This window comes from Triticum urartu, chromosome 5A (genome assembly GCF_056163025.1).
Source record: "Triticum urartu cultivar PI428250 chromosome 5A, HENAU_Tu73, whole genome shotgun sequence".
NCBI classification, from domain to species: domain Eukaryota; kingdom Viridiplantae; phylum Streptophyta; class Magnoliopsida; order Poales; family Poaceae; genus Triticum; species Triticum urartu.
Window position 1 is genome coordinate 394,984,250 of NC_141877.1, and position 18,468 is coordinate 395,002,717.

The 18,468-nt window shown below is 46.3% G+C and overlaps 2 protein-coding genes across 7 annotated transcripts; both read left to right on the forward strand.

Annotated features, from left to right (window-relative positions):
- Nucleotides 1-466: 466 nt before the first annotated feature.
- On the forward strand, nt 467-2,508 carry LOC125509255 (uncharacterized). Its single transcript, XM_048674184.2, has 2 exons — nt 467-1,028; nt 1,141-2,508. The coding sequence occupies exons 1-2, from the start codon at nt 708-710 to the stop codon at nt 2,278-2,280; spliced, it is 1,461 nt and encodes a 486-aa protein (XP_048530141.2). The 5' UTR covers nt 467-707; the 3' UTR covers nt 2,281-2,508.
- A 169-nt stretch (nt 2,509-2,677) lies between these two features.
- On the forward strand, nt 2,678-7,192 carry LOC125509256 (uncharacterized). 6 transcript variants are annotated; one of them, XR_015604753.1, is made up of 5 exons: nt 2,678-3,300; nt 3,518-3,949; nt 4,153-4,231; nt 5,045-5,822; nt 6,762-7,192. XR_015604753.1 is itself a non-coding variant. In XM_087526173.1 (4 exons), the coding sequence occupies exons 1-4, from the start codon at nt 2,831-2,833 to the stop codon at nt 5,108-5,110; spliced, it is 1,047 nt and encodes a 348-aa protein (XP_087382299.1). In that variant the 5' UTR covers nt 2,678-2,830; the 3' UTR covers nt 5,111-7,192. The 6 variants fall into 6 exon arrangements, 3 of the variants coding, with proteins under 3 accessions (XP_087382299.1, XP_087382300.1, XP_087382301.1); XR_015604755.1 differs by having other exon boundaries at nt 5,045-5,411; XR_015604754.1 differs by having other exon boundaries at nt 5,045-5,329; nt 5,412-7,192.
- The last annotated feature ends 11,276 nt before the right edge of the window (nt 7,193-18,468 follow it).

Sequence of the window (18,468 nt, forward strand, 5' to 3'; positions counted from 1 at the left end):
TTCTAGTGAAATAGTTTGTTTCACATATGAAATGTGAAACATTGAAATATAAACGTGTTTGAAATGTATCAAATATTAGTCTTGTTTTAAAGGTTTTGGCCTCAGGAGTTCAGATATATAAAAAATCAAAAACGAATATTTGATTCAAAAGTTATGAGTCATTTAACATTTTGCATGAAAAATAAAATGCAAGTTTTTAGTGGGAGAGAGAGAACAAATAGCTATGCATGCACCGTACTATCTCTACACTCTCTTCCACCTTTATGTAAAAGACTGACACAAGTACGGATGCAAGAACAACTGCTACAGGACAATCTGACACGCCATCGCTTTGTATTGTCGGACGGACGGACGTATGCACCAATGCATTTTTTTGTCGAGTGTGTATACTGTATAGTCGAAAAAATCAAAGTTCATTGCCTTCTTGCTACACAAAGTTTTGGATTCCAGATTCCAATCTCAAGTTGCGTTATTCTTTAGGAGTACTGTCCATTTGGTGGAGTATAAAATAGCTAGGCTGACTCGAAAGATCCGTTTGCAAAACCTTTGCTGCTCTTCAACGACTCGTTCCCCTACTGGCCTGCTGGATTGTTTATACGTCATCGGGACACGAGCACATGCACGTGATGCACAGGCGTTCTTAATCCGGGTCGAGGCATCGAGAGCAAGCACGTACTACCTGCGAGTGGCGACGACGCACGCGCGCGATGCCGGAGCAGAGCAAGAGGCGGCGAGGCCGCAAGCGCACGGCGGTGGCGACGCTGCTCCTCGCGTACGCGGCGCTCGCCATGGAGCGCGCCGACTCGGCGCTGCTCCCGGCCGTGTACAGGGAGATCGGCGCCGCGCTGCAGGCCTCGCCCACCGCGCTCGGCTCCATCGCGCTCTCCCGCTCCGTCGTGCAGGCCGCGTGCTACCCCCTCGCCGCATACCTGGCCGCCCGGCACGACCGCCTCACCGTCATCGCCCTCGGCGCATTCCTCTGGGCCGCTGCCACCTTGCTCATAGGCCTCTCAACCACCTTTGCGCAGGCTGGTGACCCTTGCCCTTGCACGTTTCCATTCATGCTCACTCGCGGCCGTGCGCCCGTGCCCTGGTCCAGAGCTCTGGTCGCTTAGAAAATCGAATGATGCGATATTGCAGATGGCCGTGACAGCGGCGTTGAACGGCGTCGGGCTGGCACTGCAGATCCCGGCGATCTTCGCCTTCGTCGCGGACTCCGTCGACGGCACGAACAGGGGCATGGCCTTCGGGTGGCTCATGGTGGCGAGCAAGGCCGGCACCGTGGGCGGCACCACCCTTGGCCTACTCATGGCGCCCACCTCGTTCTTTGGCGTTCCGGGTTGGCGGCTCGCCTTCCTCCTGCTCGCCGCCGTGGGGGCGGCGGTCGGCTTGTCCATCCGCGCGTTCGCGGCCGCCAGCAAGGCCCCGGTCCGGGCCCCCAAGCCGGTGCGGCAGGAGCTGCAGGACTTCGCGAGGGAGGCGAAGGCCGTGCTACGGATCCCGTCGTTTCAGGTCATCGTCGCGCAGGGACTCACGGGTTCGTTCCCCTGGTCCGCGCTGTCCTTCACGGCTATGTGGCTCGAGCTAGTCGGCTTCTCCCACGGCGAGACGGCGGCGCTGATGACTCTGTTCAAGGTCGCCACGTCGCTGGGCGGCCTCTTCGGCGGCAAGATGGGGGACGTCCTCGCCGGGAGGCTCAAGAACTCGGGCCGCATCATCCTCGCGCAGATCAGCGCCGGCTCGGCGATCCCTCTCGCCGGCGTCCTGCTGCTCGCGCTCCCGAGCGAGCCGGCGACTTTCGCCCACCACGGCGCCGCGCTGTTCGTCATGGGGTTCATGGCCTCCTGGAACACCTCGGCCACCAACAGCCCGATACTGGCCGAGATCGTGCCGCCGCGGTCGAGGACGAGCGTGTACGCGCTGGACCGGACGTTCGAGGCCGTGCTCGCCTCGTTCGCTCCCCCGGTGGTCGGCATGCTCGCCGAGCACCTCTACGGCTACAAGCTGGTGCGCTCTGCTGCCGGCGGCGCAGGGCACGCGGCCTCCGTCGAGACGGACCGGCACAACGCGACGTCCCTCGCCAGGGCCCTGTACACCGCGATCGCCATCCCCATGGCGCTGTGCTGTCTCGTCTACTCGTTTCTGTACTGCACCTATCCCAGAGACAGAGACCTGGCGCGGGCTGAGACGGCGCGAGATGGAGGTGGAGCCCGTCCCGGTGGCGAGGGGTCCGACACCGAGGATGAAGGGGAGGAGGAGAGGGAGCTGCTGCCACTGTGATCGTCGTTTGACTTACCAGTAGTGTTTTACTGCCTCCGTTTATTGATTCCCTTAGTATTTTATGTCAAATTTTTTGACTATGAATAATAATTTACAATTTTTAACTAATAAAAAAATAAGGACCTCAAACCTTTGGTTCGGTACGAGGACTTCCCCAGGACGAACGAACCTCGACAGCCCGAACACAATAAATAATAATCCTACATCTCTATTTTTAATGGAGCAGTTGATAGTCTCCATCGATCAATTTTCGTCTCATATTTACTGGCTTTTTGTTTTAAAAAATTTTACGAAATTTCGTAGGTTAACGAGAGACAACTATGACGACGCCTTAGCCTCCCTCGCACGAAAAAAAACACTTTGACCGGCGAGCTCCTTTTTCTCCCTCGCACCAATCGCTCCTGTCCCCGAGCCCCTCGCACGCGCTAGGGTTCCCCCACCCCCATCTTCTGCAACGACCACGCCGCCGCCGCCCCCATCTTCTGCGACCACCACGCCGCCGCCGCCCCCATCTTCTGCGACCACCACGCCGTCGACGCCGTCCTGAAGCATGCTGCTCCTCTCCCTAGCCAAGTCGCCCTGGATCTCGCGATGGAGGTGGCCGCCTCGTGGCCATGGAGGGCTCGCCAGCCGCCTCCGGAGTCCCACATCCCCAAGATCGACTGGATTGCAGCCGCCTGGCCGAGGTCGTCGGCCCTCGACGGGCTGGCACTACCTCGCCTGTGCTTGCTCCCGTCCACGCCGCCGTCCTGCTCGGTCCGCGGCATGGCCTGCTCGCCGCGCCCGCCCAAACCCCAGGCCACACTTCCTCTTCCACTCCGCGTACTCCTGGTTGCAGCCCCAGCTCGCCACAGGCAGGGATCAGCGGCTCGCCGGCGTGGCGCGTGGCAGCGGAGAGAAGGGGGGCAAGATCGGCGAGGCAGAGTTCTTCCGGAAGGACGGCGTGGTGGGCGACATGGACGGATACCTCAACTACCTGTCCCTCGAGTATGACTTCGTCTCGGACACCAATCCTGCTTGGTAAGACTTCTTGGCTCTTTCCTCCCTTCTCTCCGTTTAGAAACTGAAAAGGTTGTGATGCAAAAATTCGATTTGTTGCTACCTGTATTCAGACTGATCTGCTATGGGTGCGGTTCCTTGTTGCAGAGTTCTCTATATTCCCTGCAGGTGCCTTCCCCTCAGATTCTGGTTGCAATGACATTTTTTTGTTTAATTGTTCGCATGTTCAATAACACAGGGGAAGGCGGGAGAGGGCGCCATCGGCATCTCTGTCCTCCTCTACTTGGTGGCCGCCATGTACGCGGAAGACCATGAGGTCGCCGGGTCCGTCGCTGGCTGACCGAAGCAGGGTACCCAGACCCTGCCGTCGGTCGCGAGCCTCGCCGTCTACCTTCACCAGCCACCCCGAACGCCATTTGTCCGGCTGGGCGGGGAAGGAGCGACGATTCGGAGATGTAGCAGAGCGCTTGGCCGCAGCTGCTCTCGGCACGCGACGGCGTGCCCCGCGTCCAGAGGCTCGCCTTGGCGCCCACATCGTCCTCCTACTACTTCTTGGTGCCGCTGACCCGGCGGGAGTCGAGGGAGATGACGTACATCCAGAGCGTCTGCGCGCAGATGATCCGGCTCTGGTGCTCCATCCCCGCCAGGCGCAGCGCGAAATCTGGAAGAGGTGAGGATGCTCTTCTTAATTTGCTCGGTTATACGTTTCTGTATGCCGCGTGAGTTTCTGATGAGCGTGAGGCAGAGAGAGATATCCAAGTACTGATGAGTTCCTCATGCGTGCGTGCGGGCGCAGATCACAGCTTTACTGTATGCTATTTTCGTCATGTTGATTCCTTTGATAATAGCTACAATGTTAACAATTTTTGTTAGTTATTTGAACAAAATAGCCAGGGATGCTGTCCAGCTGATGCTTGGTATCCACTCGAAGTTCATCATCCATTGTATTGAGGTTATCTACCTGGACTCTGTAGTGACTTTATATTTTCTATAAAAATATGAATTTCATGCTACGCACTGAATAACTGTACATTCCGACCCTTTCCTCGCCCATGTCGTATGCCGTCAGCAAACATCACAAAACAGAACCTGTTTATGTCATCAAAGTCACACAACCCACTAACTACAATCAAACTGAAGACTTCATTTTCCTTTTACTTTGTTGCACATTTGCATCCAGGTCAAATTTCCCATTTGTATCTGAGAGTAAACCATGCTTGTATACATGAAAAAATGAGCACGCTTTCGACAGTCCTTGGTAGAAAAGATACATACTGATGATTGCCATCTCAAGTTTAGTGTTGTCAACTTCAAGTCCCTGGTCCCTGCTGCTCTGAACTGAGACATATTTGACCCACAGTTGGCTGCACACTAACTGTTGGACAGAATGTTGACATGTTGTGCTTACTTTATATCATGATGTATGATTACTTTATAGCATGTTATATGTCTTCGTAAACGGTCCCAAAAAGGCAAAGATAACTTCAGTTTTGTTTGGTGATTGCCAATGCGGCCATAGCACAGCACCACTCCAAGCTCGAGAAGGATTGCATTTTTTGTGTTTTGTGCCATCACATATTGTTCCATCGTCACGTATGTATAACAGTATAAGTGAAGAATTACTAGACCTCTCCTAGGCACATGCTGATCCATTTCATATTCTTCTAAATTTAAGAGTCACCATTTAAATTGCCCTGGATTAAAGCTACGTGCACTGATATTTATTAATTGTTGAAGCTCTATTTTTTTGTTCAATTTTGGCTAGGATCTCTCGATGATGATCAGCAGTATTGCAAGTTCGGCAGAAATAAGTGAATACTGGTCAGTATAATTATATGACGATAATATTGGGGTACAAGATCATTTCCTATTTTTCATGGAGTTAGAGAACAAGATGGTGCGTTGCATGTTGCACATTCAGTATTGCTACATAATTAGCAGGTGATCTTTAGACAAGTGAATGTCTAACTGCCATTGTCAAGTGACAGTGAGAAGAACAACGTTTACAGCCTGTGGAGTATCTTCCAAGTTAGATATACCATCCCGCAAGGTCAAGATTTACTGAAATGGATTATACTTAGAGTTGGGACGTCGCCTTACTTTTAACATTTCAAACAGTTTCCCTTCTCTAGGTATGGGTGTTTCTCAAGCTGTCGCTCGAGTTTCTCATCATGCTCTGCAATTAGATTTTCTACCTCTTCATGATCATTGTCTTGACAAGTGAAGTCCAAGATGGGTAGATTGTCGTACACTCGCTTGGTATCTGGTACTTAATTACTTGCTTACTCTTATTACTCCCTCCGTAAACTAATATAAGAGCGTTTAGATCACTACTTTAGTAATCGAGACGCTCTTATATTAATTTAAAGAGGGAGTACTTGACTGCTGAGCTCACAATCAGAAGTTCAGAACCACAACTTGATGAGAACATTCTGAGCTAACTAAATATAGTGTGCTTCTCTTTTTATTCTACATTCTATGGAATACTAATTATAGCATGGGAAGGTATGATCTTGATGGCCTCTATGCTGCTATCAGGCCAGGTTAGTTACAACTACATGTATAAACTGTTACTCTTTGCTCTGATTCTCATCTTGCTGAGGATTAAATTCTTGTCAAGTAGTTTCATCAGATAGTTCTTAGTAGTGCATTTTCCCAGTCACAAAATTTTCCTTTATCCCCAAGGATAAGTTAGAGCATAAAAATGAATTCAGGAACTGGGGTGGATATTGTTAGGAAGGGCATATTGTTGTACATCTATGCCTGCCTGCACTATGCACCATTTCATTCACACGGGAAGGTATTGTAACATCCAGAAATAACAAGCTAGCTGAAAAGATATGCATACTATTGACTTAATGGTTGTGAAACTCAAATATTTGGAGTTGCCCAAAAGGGAAATAGAGGTTCAGGGTTACAGTGGAAGCCACCACCCACTGAAACTGCAATGAGTTGACTGGAAAAAACCACCTTCAATATATAAGAGTTCCTTCTTACACCGCCCCAAAGGGAAATAGAGGTTCAGAGTTACAGTGGAAGCCACCACCCACTGAAACTGCAACGAGTTGACTGGGAAAAACCACCTTCAATATATAAGAGTTCCTTCTTACACCGCCCCAAAGGGAAATAGAGGTTCAGAGTTACAGTGGAAGCCACCACCCACTAAAACTGCAACGAGTTGACTGGGAAAAACCACCTTCAATATATAAGAGTTCCTTCTTACACCTACACTATAAAAAAAGGAGTATGAAAAAGTCACCTTGGATCATAATTCAAGGAATGTATTACTCTTTGCTCCGTTCTATTTAAAATACATATTGTAACAATTAACATGTTAATGTGTGTCTGGTTATGTCTTGCCTTGCTACTTGGGTGCCACCGATGTCTGTTTATTGTCTTCCATGCAAATAAAAGAATCCAAATACATCAGGTCTCTTAATATTTGTACATACTACTGATATTTGTTTCTTTTTTGGCTGAAGCTCTCAAAGGTGTAGCCTTCAAGCTTTACAATATGGGTTGGGATTTCAGAGATGATTTGTGCATTATAATTGTAATTTGGGTAATTTCTTGGTTTGAGGAACATAACTGCAACTCGAGTGACTGAGCACATGCAACACTGCAGGCGTACACCTTGAAACAGACACCTGATGGCCTGGCAAGTTCTACTCCTGAAATCAACGTCTATGGCTTGAGTAAGTGTCAGCGGCATCCCTAGGTCCGACAACAATCATGCAAGAGCAATCTGTGGTGGTAGATTTCTGCATGATGTATCTTGAATAAGGATGTCACAGTTGTATTAATGTTTGTATCCTGCTAATTTTGCAAGACAGTTTTTGAAATGTAACTTCAAAATTCAAATGACTTCCTTTCATCACCTTATGAATAAGGAAATTGGTGCATCTCTAATTGATATTTCATCTTGAACATTACTACATTTAATAGAATTATGAGTGAATTGTATTTTTGAAAGAACTTGTAACCTGAAGTAGAGAAACTTATTGTATACAGTAGGGCAATAAAGAGCAATTGCCTCTAATGACTTGGTTTTCTCTGTACCTCACATCACACAGGGTGATAGGGTCAAGCTTTCCAATTTTCCAGTATGAGCTAGATGTTTGTTTCGTAGTCCTGTTCTGTAAGTTTTTATTTAGGTCCCTCAAATTATGTTAATAAGGTAGACGAGGGTACAGCCAGTATGAGCTAGATGTTTGTTTCGTAGTCCTGTTCTGTAAGTTTTTATTTAGGTCCCTCAAATTATGTTAATAAGGTAGACGAGGGTACAGGAAGGAATGATGACTCTCTCTCCCTCACACACACAGACACAATCATGAGCCGCGACATCCAACCAACAGACCCATGTGTGCCGACCAAACTAAGGAGACGCCGGCGCCACTTCCCCAAAGTTAATTTCCCCATCCGAGTGTAATATTTGTCAGACATGCGTTGCACGTGCACGCTTACTAGAGCCATAACTTTGATGATTTCTTATCAGCTTCACAAGTCTGTACATTTGCTGGTTCGTACTTGATATGTGATAAACAGAGCCAAAACAAATTTGGTTATGTTATTGAGGGGTTTGTCTGAACTCCAGCGCAAGGACTTTCTGGTTTAAAAAAAAAGAAATTTTGGTCTCTTTAATTACAAATTGATTGCAACATCGTGTTAGTCATCCATAGTCTCTAAAAGGATTTGCTAATAACAACAAATAATCAGTACCACCACTAACCCTTTACATGATGCATTGTCGGTATATGTTTCACATCACGTCGCATCCATTCTCTTAGTGTAGTCAGAGTGTTCATCATTTTTTGCAATTGGCCTGAAAGATATCAAACCTCTAATATGTGGTTGTAAGATGTGCTTTGGTTAAACATTCTATTTACCCACCTTCAGGAGAATTGTAAATGACATTTGGTTATTCATGTATACCACCCGTAGGACTCATGGGATTTATGGATTGTCAATAGCCCTCATCTGATTCCTTGTGATGTACTTATATCGCTTTCTTTTCAGTCTCCTTTTCATTCGAGCGGGGTGATGAGGGAAAGAACTGGTTGTGGTGAAAGTCAGTTTAGTGCATCAAGGATTGGAGGTTCTGAGATTTGCAAAAGGTGATGGAGGATGTTTAGTTACTTTGGCTCATGATATAGTACTGGAAGATGAGTAAGGTTGATGTTCGGCTCGATCGCCGATGAGGGTAAGGCCTCCGTGGCGGGGTCCATCCACCCATCCATGGACGGCGCAACTGGCTCCGAATTAAGGGTCGGAGCGGCTGCCAGTGCGATCTCCTGAACATTGTCGGATGGTAGAGCTAAATCATACTCATCATGACCACGTGACGCACAAGGCAGAGGCTCGAATCCGTCGAAGATCAAGTCTCCGCGGATATCGATCATGTAGTTTAACCTTCCAAACCTGACCTGATGGCCAGGGGCGTAGCTTTCAATCTGCTCCAGATGGCCAAGCGAATTGGCCCGTAGTGCAAAGCCGCCGAATACGAAAATCTGTCCGAGGAGAAAAGTCTCACCCTGGACTGCATCGCTAACGATGATAGAAGGAGCCATCAAGCCTAACGGCGACGACACAGAGGAACTCTCAATGAAAGCACCAATGTCGGTGTCAAAACCGGTGGATCTCGGGTAGGGGGTCCCGAACTGTGCGTCTAGGCGGATGGTAACAGGAAGCAGGAGACACGAAGTTTTACCCAGGTTCGGGCTCTCTTGATGGAGGTAAAACCCTACGTCCTGCTCGATTAATATTGATGATATGGGTAGTACAAGAGTAGATCTACCACGAGATCAGAGAGGCTAAACCCTAGAAGCTAGCCTATGGTATGATTGTATCTTGTCCTACGGACTAAAACCCTCTGGTTTATATAGACACCGGAAAAGGTTAGGGTTACACAAGGTCGGTTACAAAGGAGGAGATATGTATATCCGTATTGCCTAGCTTGCCTTCCACGCCAAGTAGAGTCCCATCCGGACACGAGCCGAAATCTTCAATCTTGTATCTTCATAGTCCAATAGTCCGGCCAAAGGATATAATCCAGCTGTCCGAAGACCCCTTAATCCAGTACTCCCTCACCTCCCTAAATGCCCGGGCGGACAGTCCATACCGTGCCCCGTCAAATAAAAGCGACCCAAGCAGATTCCTTAAAGCCCCCTTATACATCCGAGCTGTCTGGCGTACCTCAAACCCGTCTCATATTTGGGGACGATATGAGGACGACCGGTCATGCCCAGACGCGCCCGCTTTGGCGTGGTGTACATGAGTGAACCCTGCCTGCAACCTCACATTCATGTTTCTCTGCTGCGTATGCCCGCTCCAAGAACCCGAGCTAGCCGCCTCGCCGGCGGCCCATCCCAGTCTATCTCGTCGCGTCTCTGCTCCCCTACCCCGCCACCCCACTGCTCCTCCGTTACCTTGTCGTAAGTCGTTTTTATTCCCAGTGGCTAGGCATTGTGACCATGGCCGCTCCCATGGACTGAGCGCCAGCACGCCCGAGCTCACTCGCCACCCATGCCCCCACGTGCTGCAGCGAACACATGGTTGCAAAGTCTCTTCTGCAGAATGTGATCGTGGATGCATTTACAACCTGCTTGAAAAAATCAGGCATGTTCAAAAGACGACCCCCTAATTGCCAACATTAATGTGCATCAATTTGTGGTTGTCAGGCTAGTCATAGTGGGAGTAACTTAGATAGTGACATAACACACTTCAAGAAAATTTTGCTTATGTGGCATGTCTTTTTTTTGCGGGTTATGTGGCATGTACTCCCTCCGGTCCTTTTTACTCTGCATATTAGATTTGGGTCAAGTTAAACTTTGCAAAGTTTGACCAAATGTATATTAAAAAATATCAATATCTACCATACCAAATATATCCTATGAAACTATATTTCGTAATGAATCTAACAAAATTGATTTGGCATCGTAAATGTTAATATTTTTTTTATAAATTCGGTCAAAATAAAGATGCTTTGACTTGAGATAAAAATTATATGTAGACTAAAAAGGACCGGAGGGAGTAGTTAATAAGGAGAGAAGTGTTTAGAGTAACATAATATGTTACTGTAACATAACGCTTTTCAAAAAAGGATGAGTCTACAAGCTAATAAATGAGGCCATCTATGACACTAGTATTATATTACTTTGCACAATAAATATAATAACTTAGATTAATGTTATATACATGACACTAATATAAGTTACTCCTCACTATAACCAGCCTCAAAGGCCCCAATGTAAAAAATACAAGCTTTTGCAAGATGCCGCCAACCTGCTTGGCTGGGGTGGTTTGTATTTTTTTTCCAATTGCCTCTTTGCGATCAAGACGAGCCTCCAAAATATCCCAACGAGCACAGATGCTCTAGAAACGAAAATTCTATATCAACGGAGTAATACGGGCGTTTTACAGGATACTATTGCTAATTAATCTCCACCACCCCCCTGATTTTTAGGAGGTGTGGGCCCCTCATCCCCTTTTCTTCCAATCAGTTTATTCCAGCTAAGCATCCCCGTAATTCTCTGTAAAAAACGCCCGTGCGTGTAGCATTGCTCCTCCGGAAACCCGCCCCTTGCGGTTGGATGGCTATATCGACCTTCGCCAACATCGTTCAAATAATCAAACCCGCCCCGAATAACTAGAACCATTAATTACCATGTTGAATTACCATCAATCCACAAAGTTCTTACGGAAACACTCCATGCCACAATTGTAGTTCACAAACACGCAAATATCTCTCCATTACAAAACCACTTAAACATAGGCCATGCATTCATTCACACGATGATAGGGACCAAGCTCGACAGGGAATGTGTTTGGTGTTGGAATTTTGCTAGTAGGCCTTTGGCCCAAAGCCCAACTAAAATTCTGAAATTCTTTTGGCTCATTCATGCACACATGTGAGTGGAGTGAGTGAGGCTAAAGTTTAGTCTCACCCCGGAAGTTGAGAGAGAGTTGCACCTCTTTATAAGGTTAGCTCTTCTACCACTTGTATGAGCATGAGAAGAGGAGACCTACACGCGCTCCTCCTCCTCGCTCGCCTCGCCACGCCACGCCTTGCCTCGTCATGACGCGCCGCGGGTTGCGGGATTGAGCCGAGGACAGAGCTATGCACGTTGTCTATATTTTTGCTGCATGGGAAAATTAATGAGTCATTAATTAATAATTAACGGACGCGTTAATTACCGAACCGTTTTCGATTCTTTTGGATCGTGACTGTAAGTGCATCTAGTGCCACCCCTAGTTGGTTTTGAAGTATTGACGACAAACCTAGTTGAGGGACTAATGTGTTTGTGAGAATTGCAGGAAAACACAGGTAGAAGTCCCTCATTGATTCGGTTTCACTACCAGAGATGACCCCTAAAAATGTACGAAGACATTGAAGACAATGGTGGTTTATGAAGATATTCATATTGAAGACAATGACATGAGAAGACTCCCTATGAAGCTTATGGAACTCGAAGACTTAGATCCTTCGTAGTTTTATTTCTTTCATGTTGTGTCATAGGAACCACCGTACTGTTAAGTGGGGTCCAAGAGAACCAGTCAGAATGACTGAAGTGATGCCTAATTTAAATCCTATGCCTTCAAGCGAAGACTATGAGAGCAAATCTTGTCCAGAGTCAGACAAGTCAGCTTTACTTGTACCCCAAGTAAAGTTGCCGTATGAGTTCAAAATTCGACCGTTGGTACACGTGTCAGTTTCTTACTGACCCAGGGTCATTTCGGACAAATCAGGTCGGGTTGCCAAGTGGCTATAAATAGCCCACCCCCACAACCAGAAACGGTTGGCTGCTCAGATTTCAGTGCACGGCTTTTGTCGTTTGAGAGCAACCCACCTCGAAGCCTTTGAGAGAAAATTCCTAGCGAGGAGAAAAGCCCTAACCACCCAGAGCCAGAGTAAATTGGGCATCACTTAAGTCTTCGTGTCTGAGTGATCTGAAGACTTTACACTTGAGGACTGTGCATCCTCCAGACGGTTAGGCGTCGCGTTCAGAGCATCCAAGAGAAATTGTGGATTGCTAGTGAACGAAGTCTGTGAAGGTTTGGAAGTCGCCTGAAGACTTACCACGAGTGATTGGACGAGGTCTGTGTGACCTTAGTTCAAGGAGAATACGGTGAGGACTGGGTGTCTTGGACTAAGTGATCTTGACTGGGTGTCCGGGACTGTGTGTCCTTTGGTTTAAATACCTAGCCGCTACAACCAGACGTATAGTTGTCACAGCAACTGGAACTGGTCCAACAAATCATTGTCTTCAACGTGTCACTGGTTTCATCTTCACTTCCTTTGACTTACTGTTATTCATTGTGAAGCCATTGCATGCTTACTTTATCTTTTATCTTCACAACATGAATGTATGATCTGTTTGGCTTCATAACTTCTTCCTACCTGATCCTTATTACACTGAAGCTGTTTGTCATTGTGCTTTCACTCAATTGAATACATGACCATGGCTGCCCTAGTGTAATCTAACTTCCGCTGCTCAGTAATAGGCATAATCTTCACTGTTTGTCTTCATAACTCTCACGTTTTGAAGACTTTCATAAAAATCGCCTATTCACCCCCCTCTAGTCGATATAACGCACTTTCAATTGGTATCAGAGCTTGGTGCTCCCTTGTTCTGTGTGATTCGGTTTAACCACCTGGAGTTTTAGCTATGTCGACTGCAGGGATAATCAAAGTCTCCGCTGCTTGCCCCGTCTTCGATGGAACTGAATATCCATACTGGAAGAATAAGATGCGCATGCATCCTGAAGCCATTGATGTCGACCTATGGTATGTCGTCGAGAACGGCGTTCCCAAGGCTGGAGAAGGTGTCACTGCTGCTGATGTCAAGAAATTCGTTCAACTGGACTCTACTGCTAAGAATATCATCTGTGGTCATCTGACCAAAGGACAGTATGGCCGTGTGAGTGCCTTGAAGACATCCAAACTGGTCTGGGACTGGCTCTCCAAAGTTAATGAAGGCATCTCAACCCAGAGAGATCAAAGAATCAGTGTCCTTCGCAATCTCTTCAACCGCTTCAAGCGAAATGACAATGAGAATGTCCAGCACACATTTGACAGACTTACTGACATCACAAACGAGCTTCAAGCCCTCGGCGCCACTGAGATCACCAAACATGAAATCGTCAAGACGCTGCTGAGATCACTTGATAGTTCGTTTGACATCCTGGCCCCGATGATTCAAGAACGTCCTGATTTCAAGACTCTCGATCCGTCTGACATACTTGAGAGACTCAACACACATGAGTTTCAGCTTTCTAAGAAAAGAGATATCTACGGTCCAAACTATGGGCGAACTCGAGCCTTGAAGGCAAAAGCTGTCTCCTCATCTGAAGAAGAATCTGACTGCAGTTCTGATGATCCTGAAGACATTGGAAGAGAACTTGCAATGCTAGTGAAGGAGTTCCAAAAATTCACCAAGAAGAAAGGTTTCAGAAAATCTTCACGATCAAGCTCAAGGAATGATGAAGCTTCTGCTCATGACTACAAGAAGAAAACATGTCACAAGTGCAAGAAAACTGGGCACTTCATCTCTGAGTGTCCACAGTGGGACAATGAGAACAGAAGGAAGAAGAAGAGCAAGGAATATGATTCTGACGACAAGAAGAAGAAGAAACACTCAAAGTCTTCGTCCAAGTCTTCATCAAAGTCTTCATCACACAAGAAGAGCTCATCTGGCAAGGCACGTGCGTTTGTTGGAAAGGAGATGGATTCAGAGGAGGAGTCCGCATCTGAGGAAACAGAGGTGGAGTCTGAGGAGGAGTCTGATTCTGGCATTGCGAGTCTGGCTACAGCATACGTCGCCAAGTCCATCTTCAACACTGAAGACAATGACTGCATCACCGACACCGACGCAAATGACAAGAACGACTCCACTCCTACCTACTGCTTCATGGCACGCGGTGCCAAGGTAAACACACGCACTACTCGCTATGAAACATCTAGTGACGATGACTCTGAATGTGATTCAAAACCTAGCTACAGAACACTTGCTAAAATTGCAACTGAACAACAGAAAGCTATGGAACATATTCAAAAACTGTTAGACAGAAGCGATGATCTGTTGGGTGCCGAAATGACTCGTTCTGAATCCTTAATTGAAGACATAAAAAATCTTCATGTTAAGTATCAGGAACTTGAAGATCGTCTTGAGACTCTCTCAACTACTCATGAAAAGCTCTCCTAGGATTATCTTCAAAAGAAGCAAGATCTTGAGAAGTTGAGAGCGGATCATGAAGATCTTCAAAAGGAAAATGAGTCACTTCGCTCCGAACAGATCAGTCCCGCTCAGGAAGGATTTGAACCACCATGTCTTAAATGCATTGAGCGTGATAATGCTAATTCTGTTGCTGAATGTTCCACTGCTACTACTGTTGCAATATCTTCAACTGTTAACGTGGTAACTAACCCCTCTCCTGAGGATACCACTGCTATTGCTGATGAGAATGCTAGGTTGAAGACATTGCTTGAAACAGGAATGTACAAAAGTCTGAAAGGGCATCAGACACTATGTGATGTCCTTAAGAAGCAGATTTTGAACCGAAACCCTAGGAAAGAGGGTGTTGGGTTCGTGAGGAAAATTAATGCAGATGGCTCTTACTGGAAACCTGAGCAGTACCCCAAAACCACATGGGTTGCTGCAAAGGAATCCTCAGCAGATCCATCCAATCTGTCTGGCTTCACTTGTGCTAACCCCATTATCATTGATGAATCCTTTGATGCTAACTATAAACTGTTTAAGAATCAGAATGGTGAAGTGTTTGCCAGGTACATTGGTACTAACTGCAGGAATGGACCTCCTATGAAGATGATCTGTGTTCCGAAAAAGTGTCTGGAAAATCTTCCTGTGAATGTCTTCATGACACCTCACTTGAAAAAGACAAACCTCAGACCAAAGGCTTCATACGGTTCAATGGCTTCATACAAACAGAGGACACACCTGAGTCACACTAACGCAAATGTTTTGCAGGGAAACCATACTCAGGCATATGGATATGAGAGCGGTTCATCGAACCGTCATGTTCATATGACCAAAAATTATTCTGCTTATTCCTATGAGTATTATTGTCCCCCTGCTAGACTGTTTGCTAGGGCTCCAAAGCCAAAGTTCTCAGATGCTGCACTTAGACTTATTGCTTCTAAGCCACCCTTGAAGATGTGGGTGGTTAAGAAAGCTTAACTCTCTTTTGCAGGGAAAGGTCTCCAGCAGAAAAACAAAATCTTCTGATGCTATTGCTGGGGACCTTAAAAATCTTGTAGGGCGCAAGATAAAATGCCCGAATGGTATCATTATGTACTTTGCTCCTGAATCGCATGCTACTCTCCCTATTAGTCCTAATCTGGATCTAAGTTTTCGTAACCCACTGGTTCGTCAAATGTTTATGCTTCACAACTCTCTTCGTGAAGCCTATCCCCCTAACTGCACTGTAGGGTACGACACCAGCGACTTCAAAGTCTTCAGAATGGATTATTGACAGTGGGTGTACAAATCACATGACTGGCAGAAGAAGCCTTCTTATGGACTCAACTTTACGTCCATCCGACAAGAGTCACATCACATTTGCTGACACTGGTAAAAGTAAGGTATTGGGTCTAGGTAGAGTTGCAATCTCAAAGGATCAACACATGGATAAAGTCATGCTTGTTGAATCCCTTGGCTTCAACTTAATGTCTGTCTCAATGCTTTGCGATTTGAATATGATTGTAATGTTTGGAAAATATCGTTGCCTGGTGCTAATGGAATCTGACAAATCTCTAGTGTTTGAAGGGTATCGGAAAGGTGATTTGTACGTGGTAGATTTCTCAGCAGGACCACAACTTGCAGTATGTCTTATTGCAAAAGTTTCAGAATGCTGGCTTTGGCATCGAAGGCTTGGGCATGCTGGCATGAGGAACCTCCACACCCTTGCGAAGAAAAAGCACGTCATAGGCATCGAGGGCGTCAAGTTCAAGAAAGATCATTTATGCGGTGCCTGTGAAGCAGGGAAAATGACAAGGGCAAAACATCCTTCGAAGACAATCATGACTACTACACAACCCTTTGAACTGCTTCACATGGATCTTTTCGGCCCCACTCACTACTCAACTTTTACTACTTCTGCTTGCCTCTATGGCTTCGTCATTGTTGATGATTACTCTAGATATACTTGGGTACACATAATCCTTTACAAGACTGAAGTGCAGGATGTCTTCAAACGCTTCGCCAATCGAGCCATGAACAATTTTGGCGCCAAGATAAAGCACATCAGAAGTGACAATGGCACTGAATTCAAGAACACTGGCCTTGATACATATTTGGATACCTTGGGCATCACACATGAATTCTCAGCTCCATACACGCCACAGCAGAATGGCGTCGTCGAACGCAAGAACAGAACACTCATTGAGATGGCCAGAACAATGCTAGATGAATACAAGACTCCAAGAAAATTCTGGACTGAAGCCATTGATACTGCATGCCATACAATCAATCGTGTTTATCTTCACAAGCTTCTGAACAAGACATCTTATGAACTCCTAACTGGCAAGAAGCCAAATGTCAGTTACTTCAGAGTATTTGGCGCAAAATGCTGGATCAAGGACCCACACCACACCTCAAAGTTTGCACCAAAAGCACATGAGGGATTCATGCTTGGATATGGAAAGGATTCGCACTCCTACAGAGTCTTCAATCTCTTCCACTACAAAGTGGTTGAAACTGTGGATGTGCGGTTCGATGAAATCAATGGATCACAAAGAGAGCAATTGCCAAATGTGCTAGATGAAGTTCCAGCTAGTGAATCAATCAAGCTTATGGGAACTGGAGAGATTGTACCTTCTGAAGCTCATCCTGAAGAAGAACTTATCATCTCAGCACCTGATCCACATGAAGACAATGCTCAGCCTGAAGATATACCTCCAAATGACAACGCAGATCAGCAAGAACCAAGTCTTCGCCCAATACATCCTCGTGTTGCAAATGAAGTACAGATTGACAGGATACTTGATAGCATCAATGCACCTGGTCCACTCACTCGTTCAAGGGCAACTCAACTGGCAAACTTCTGTGGGCATTTCGCATTCGTCTCAATATCAGAACCCAAGAAATTTGAAGAAGCCTTCAAGGAACCTGAGTGGATTCAAGCTATGCAAGAAGAGCTTCAACAGTTTGAGCTGAATAATGTATGGGAACTGGTTAAGCGTCCTGATCCACGGAAGCACAACATAATAGGCACCAAATGGATATATCGCAACAAGCAAGATGAGCATGGTCAAGTTGTCAGAAACAAAGCTCGTCTCGTTGCTCAAGGATATACTCAAGTGGAGGGCATTGACTTTGATGAAACATTTGCTCCTGTGGCTAGGCTTGAAGCCATACGCATACTGCTGGCCTATGCAAATCATCATAACATACTTCTATATCAAATGGATGTGAAAAGTGCCTTTCTCAATGGCAAGATTGAAGAAGAAGTGTATGTTGCACAACCACCTGGCTTTGAAAATCCAAAACATCCTGATATGGTATACAAGCTCAACAAGGCACTGTATGGCCTCAAACAAGCCCCTAGGGCCTGGTATGATACACTCAAGTACTTTTTGAAGAGCAAAGGCTTCATACCTGGTTCCCTGGATCCCACTCTTTTCACGAAGACATATGATGGTGAACTGTTTGTGTGCCAAATATATGTGGATGACATTATCTTCGGTTGCATCAATCAGAAGTATAGTGAAGAGTTTGGATATATGATGCAAGAGCAATATCAGATGTCCATGATGGGGGAGCTGAAGTTCTTCCTCGGTCTTCAGATACGGCAACAACGCAACGGCATCTTCATATCTCAAGAGAAATATCTTAAAGAGTGCCTGAAGAAGTTCGGTATGCAAGATTGCAAAGGCTTCACAACACCAATGCCAGCCAAACATCATCTAGGTCCTGACGACAATGGTAAAGAGTTCGATCAAAAGGTATACCGCTCCATAATTGGGTCTTTGCTTTATTTATGTGCATCTAGGCCAGATATCATGCTTAGTGTTTGCATGTGTGCTCGATTTTAAGCGGCACCAAAGGAGTCGCATCACTTGGCTGTGAAGCGAATTCTTAGATATTTGGCTCACACCCCAACTCTAGGATTATGGTATCCAAAGGGCTCAGAGTTTGATTTGATTGGATTTTCGGATGTTGATTATGCTGGTGA

What these genes read in the sequence shown, in the direction of transcription:
- LOC125509255 (XM_048674184.2), top strand. Translation starts at nt 708, where the DNA reads ATGCCGGAGCAGAGCAAGAGGCGGCGAGGCCGCAAGCGCACGGCGGTG. An exon ending in TCTCAACCACCTTTGCGCAG is followed by an intron (nt 1,029 to 1,140) that starts GCTGGTGACCCT and finishes GCGATATTGCAG; the next exon opens with ATGGCCGTGACAGCGGCGTT.
- LOC125509256 (XM_087526173.1), top strand. Translation starts at nt 2,831, where the DNA reads ATGCTGCTCCTCTCCCTAGCCAAGTCGCCCTGGATCTCGCGATGGAGG. An exon ending in TCGGACACCAATCCTGCTTG is followed by an intron (nt 3,301 to 3,517) that starts GTAAGACTTCTT and finishes TCAATAACACAG; the next exon opens with GGGAAGGCGGGAGAGGGCGC. An exon ending in CAGCGCGAAATCTGGAAGAG is followed by an intron (nt 3,950 to 4,152) that starts GTGAGGATGCTC and finishes AATTTTTGTTAG; the next exon opens with TTATTTGAACAAAATAGCCA.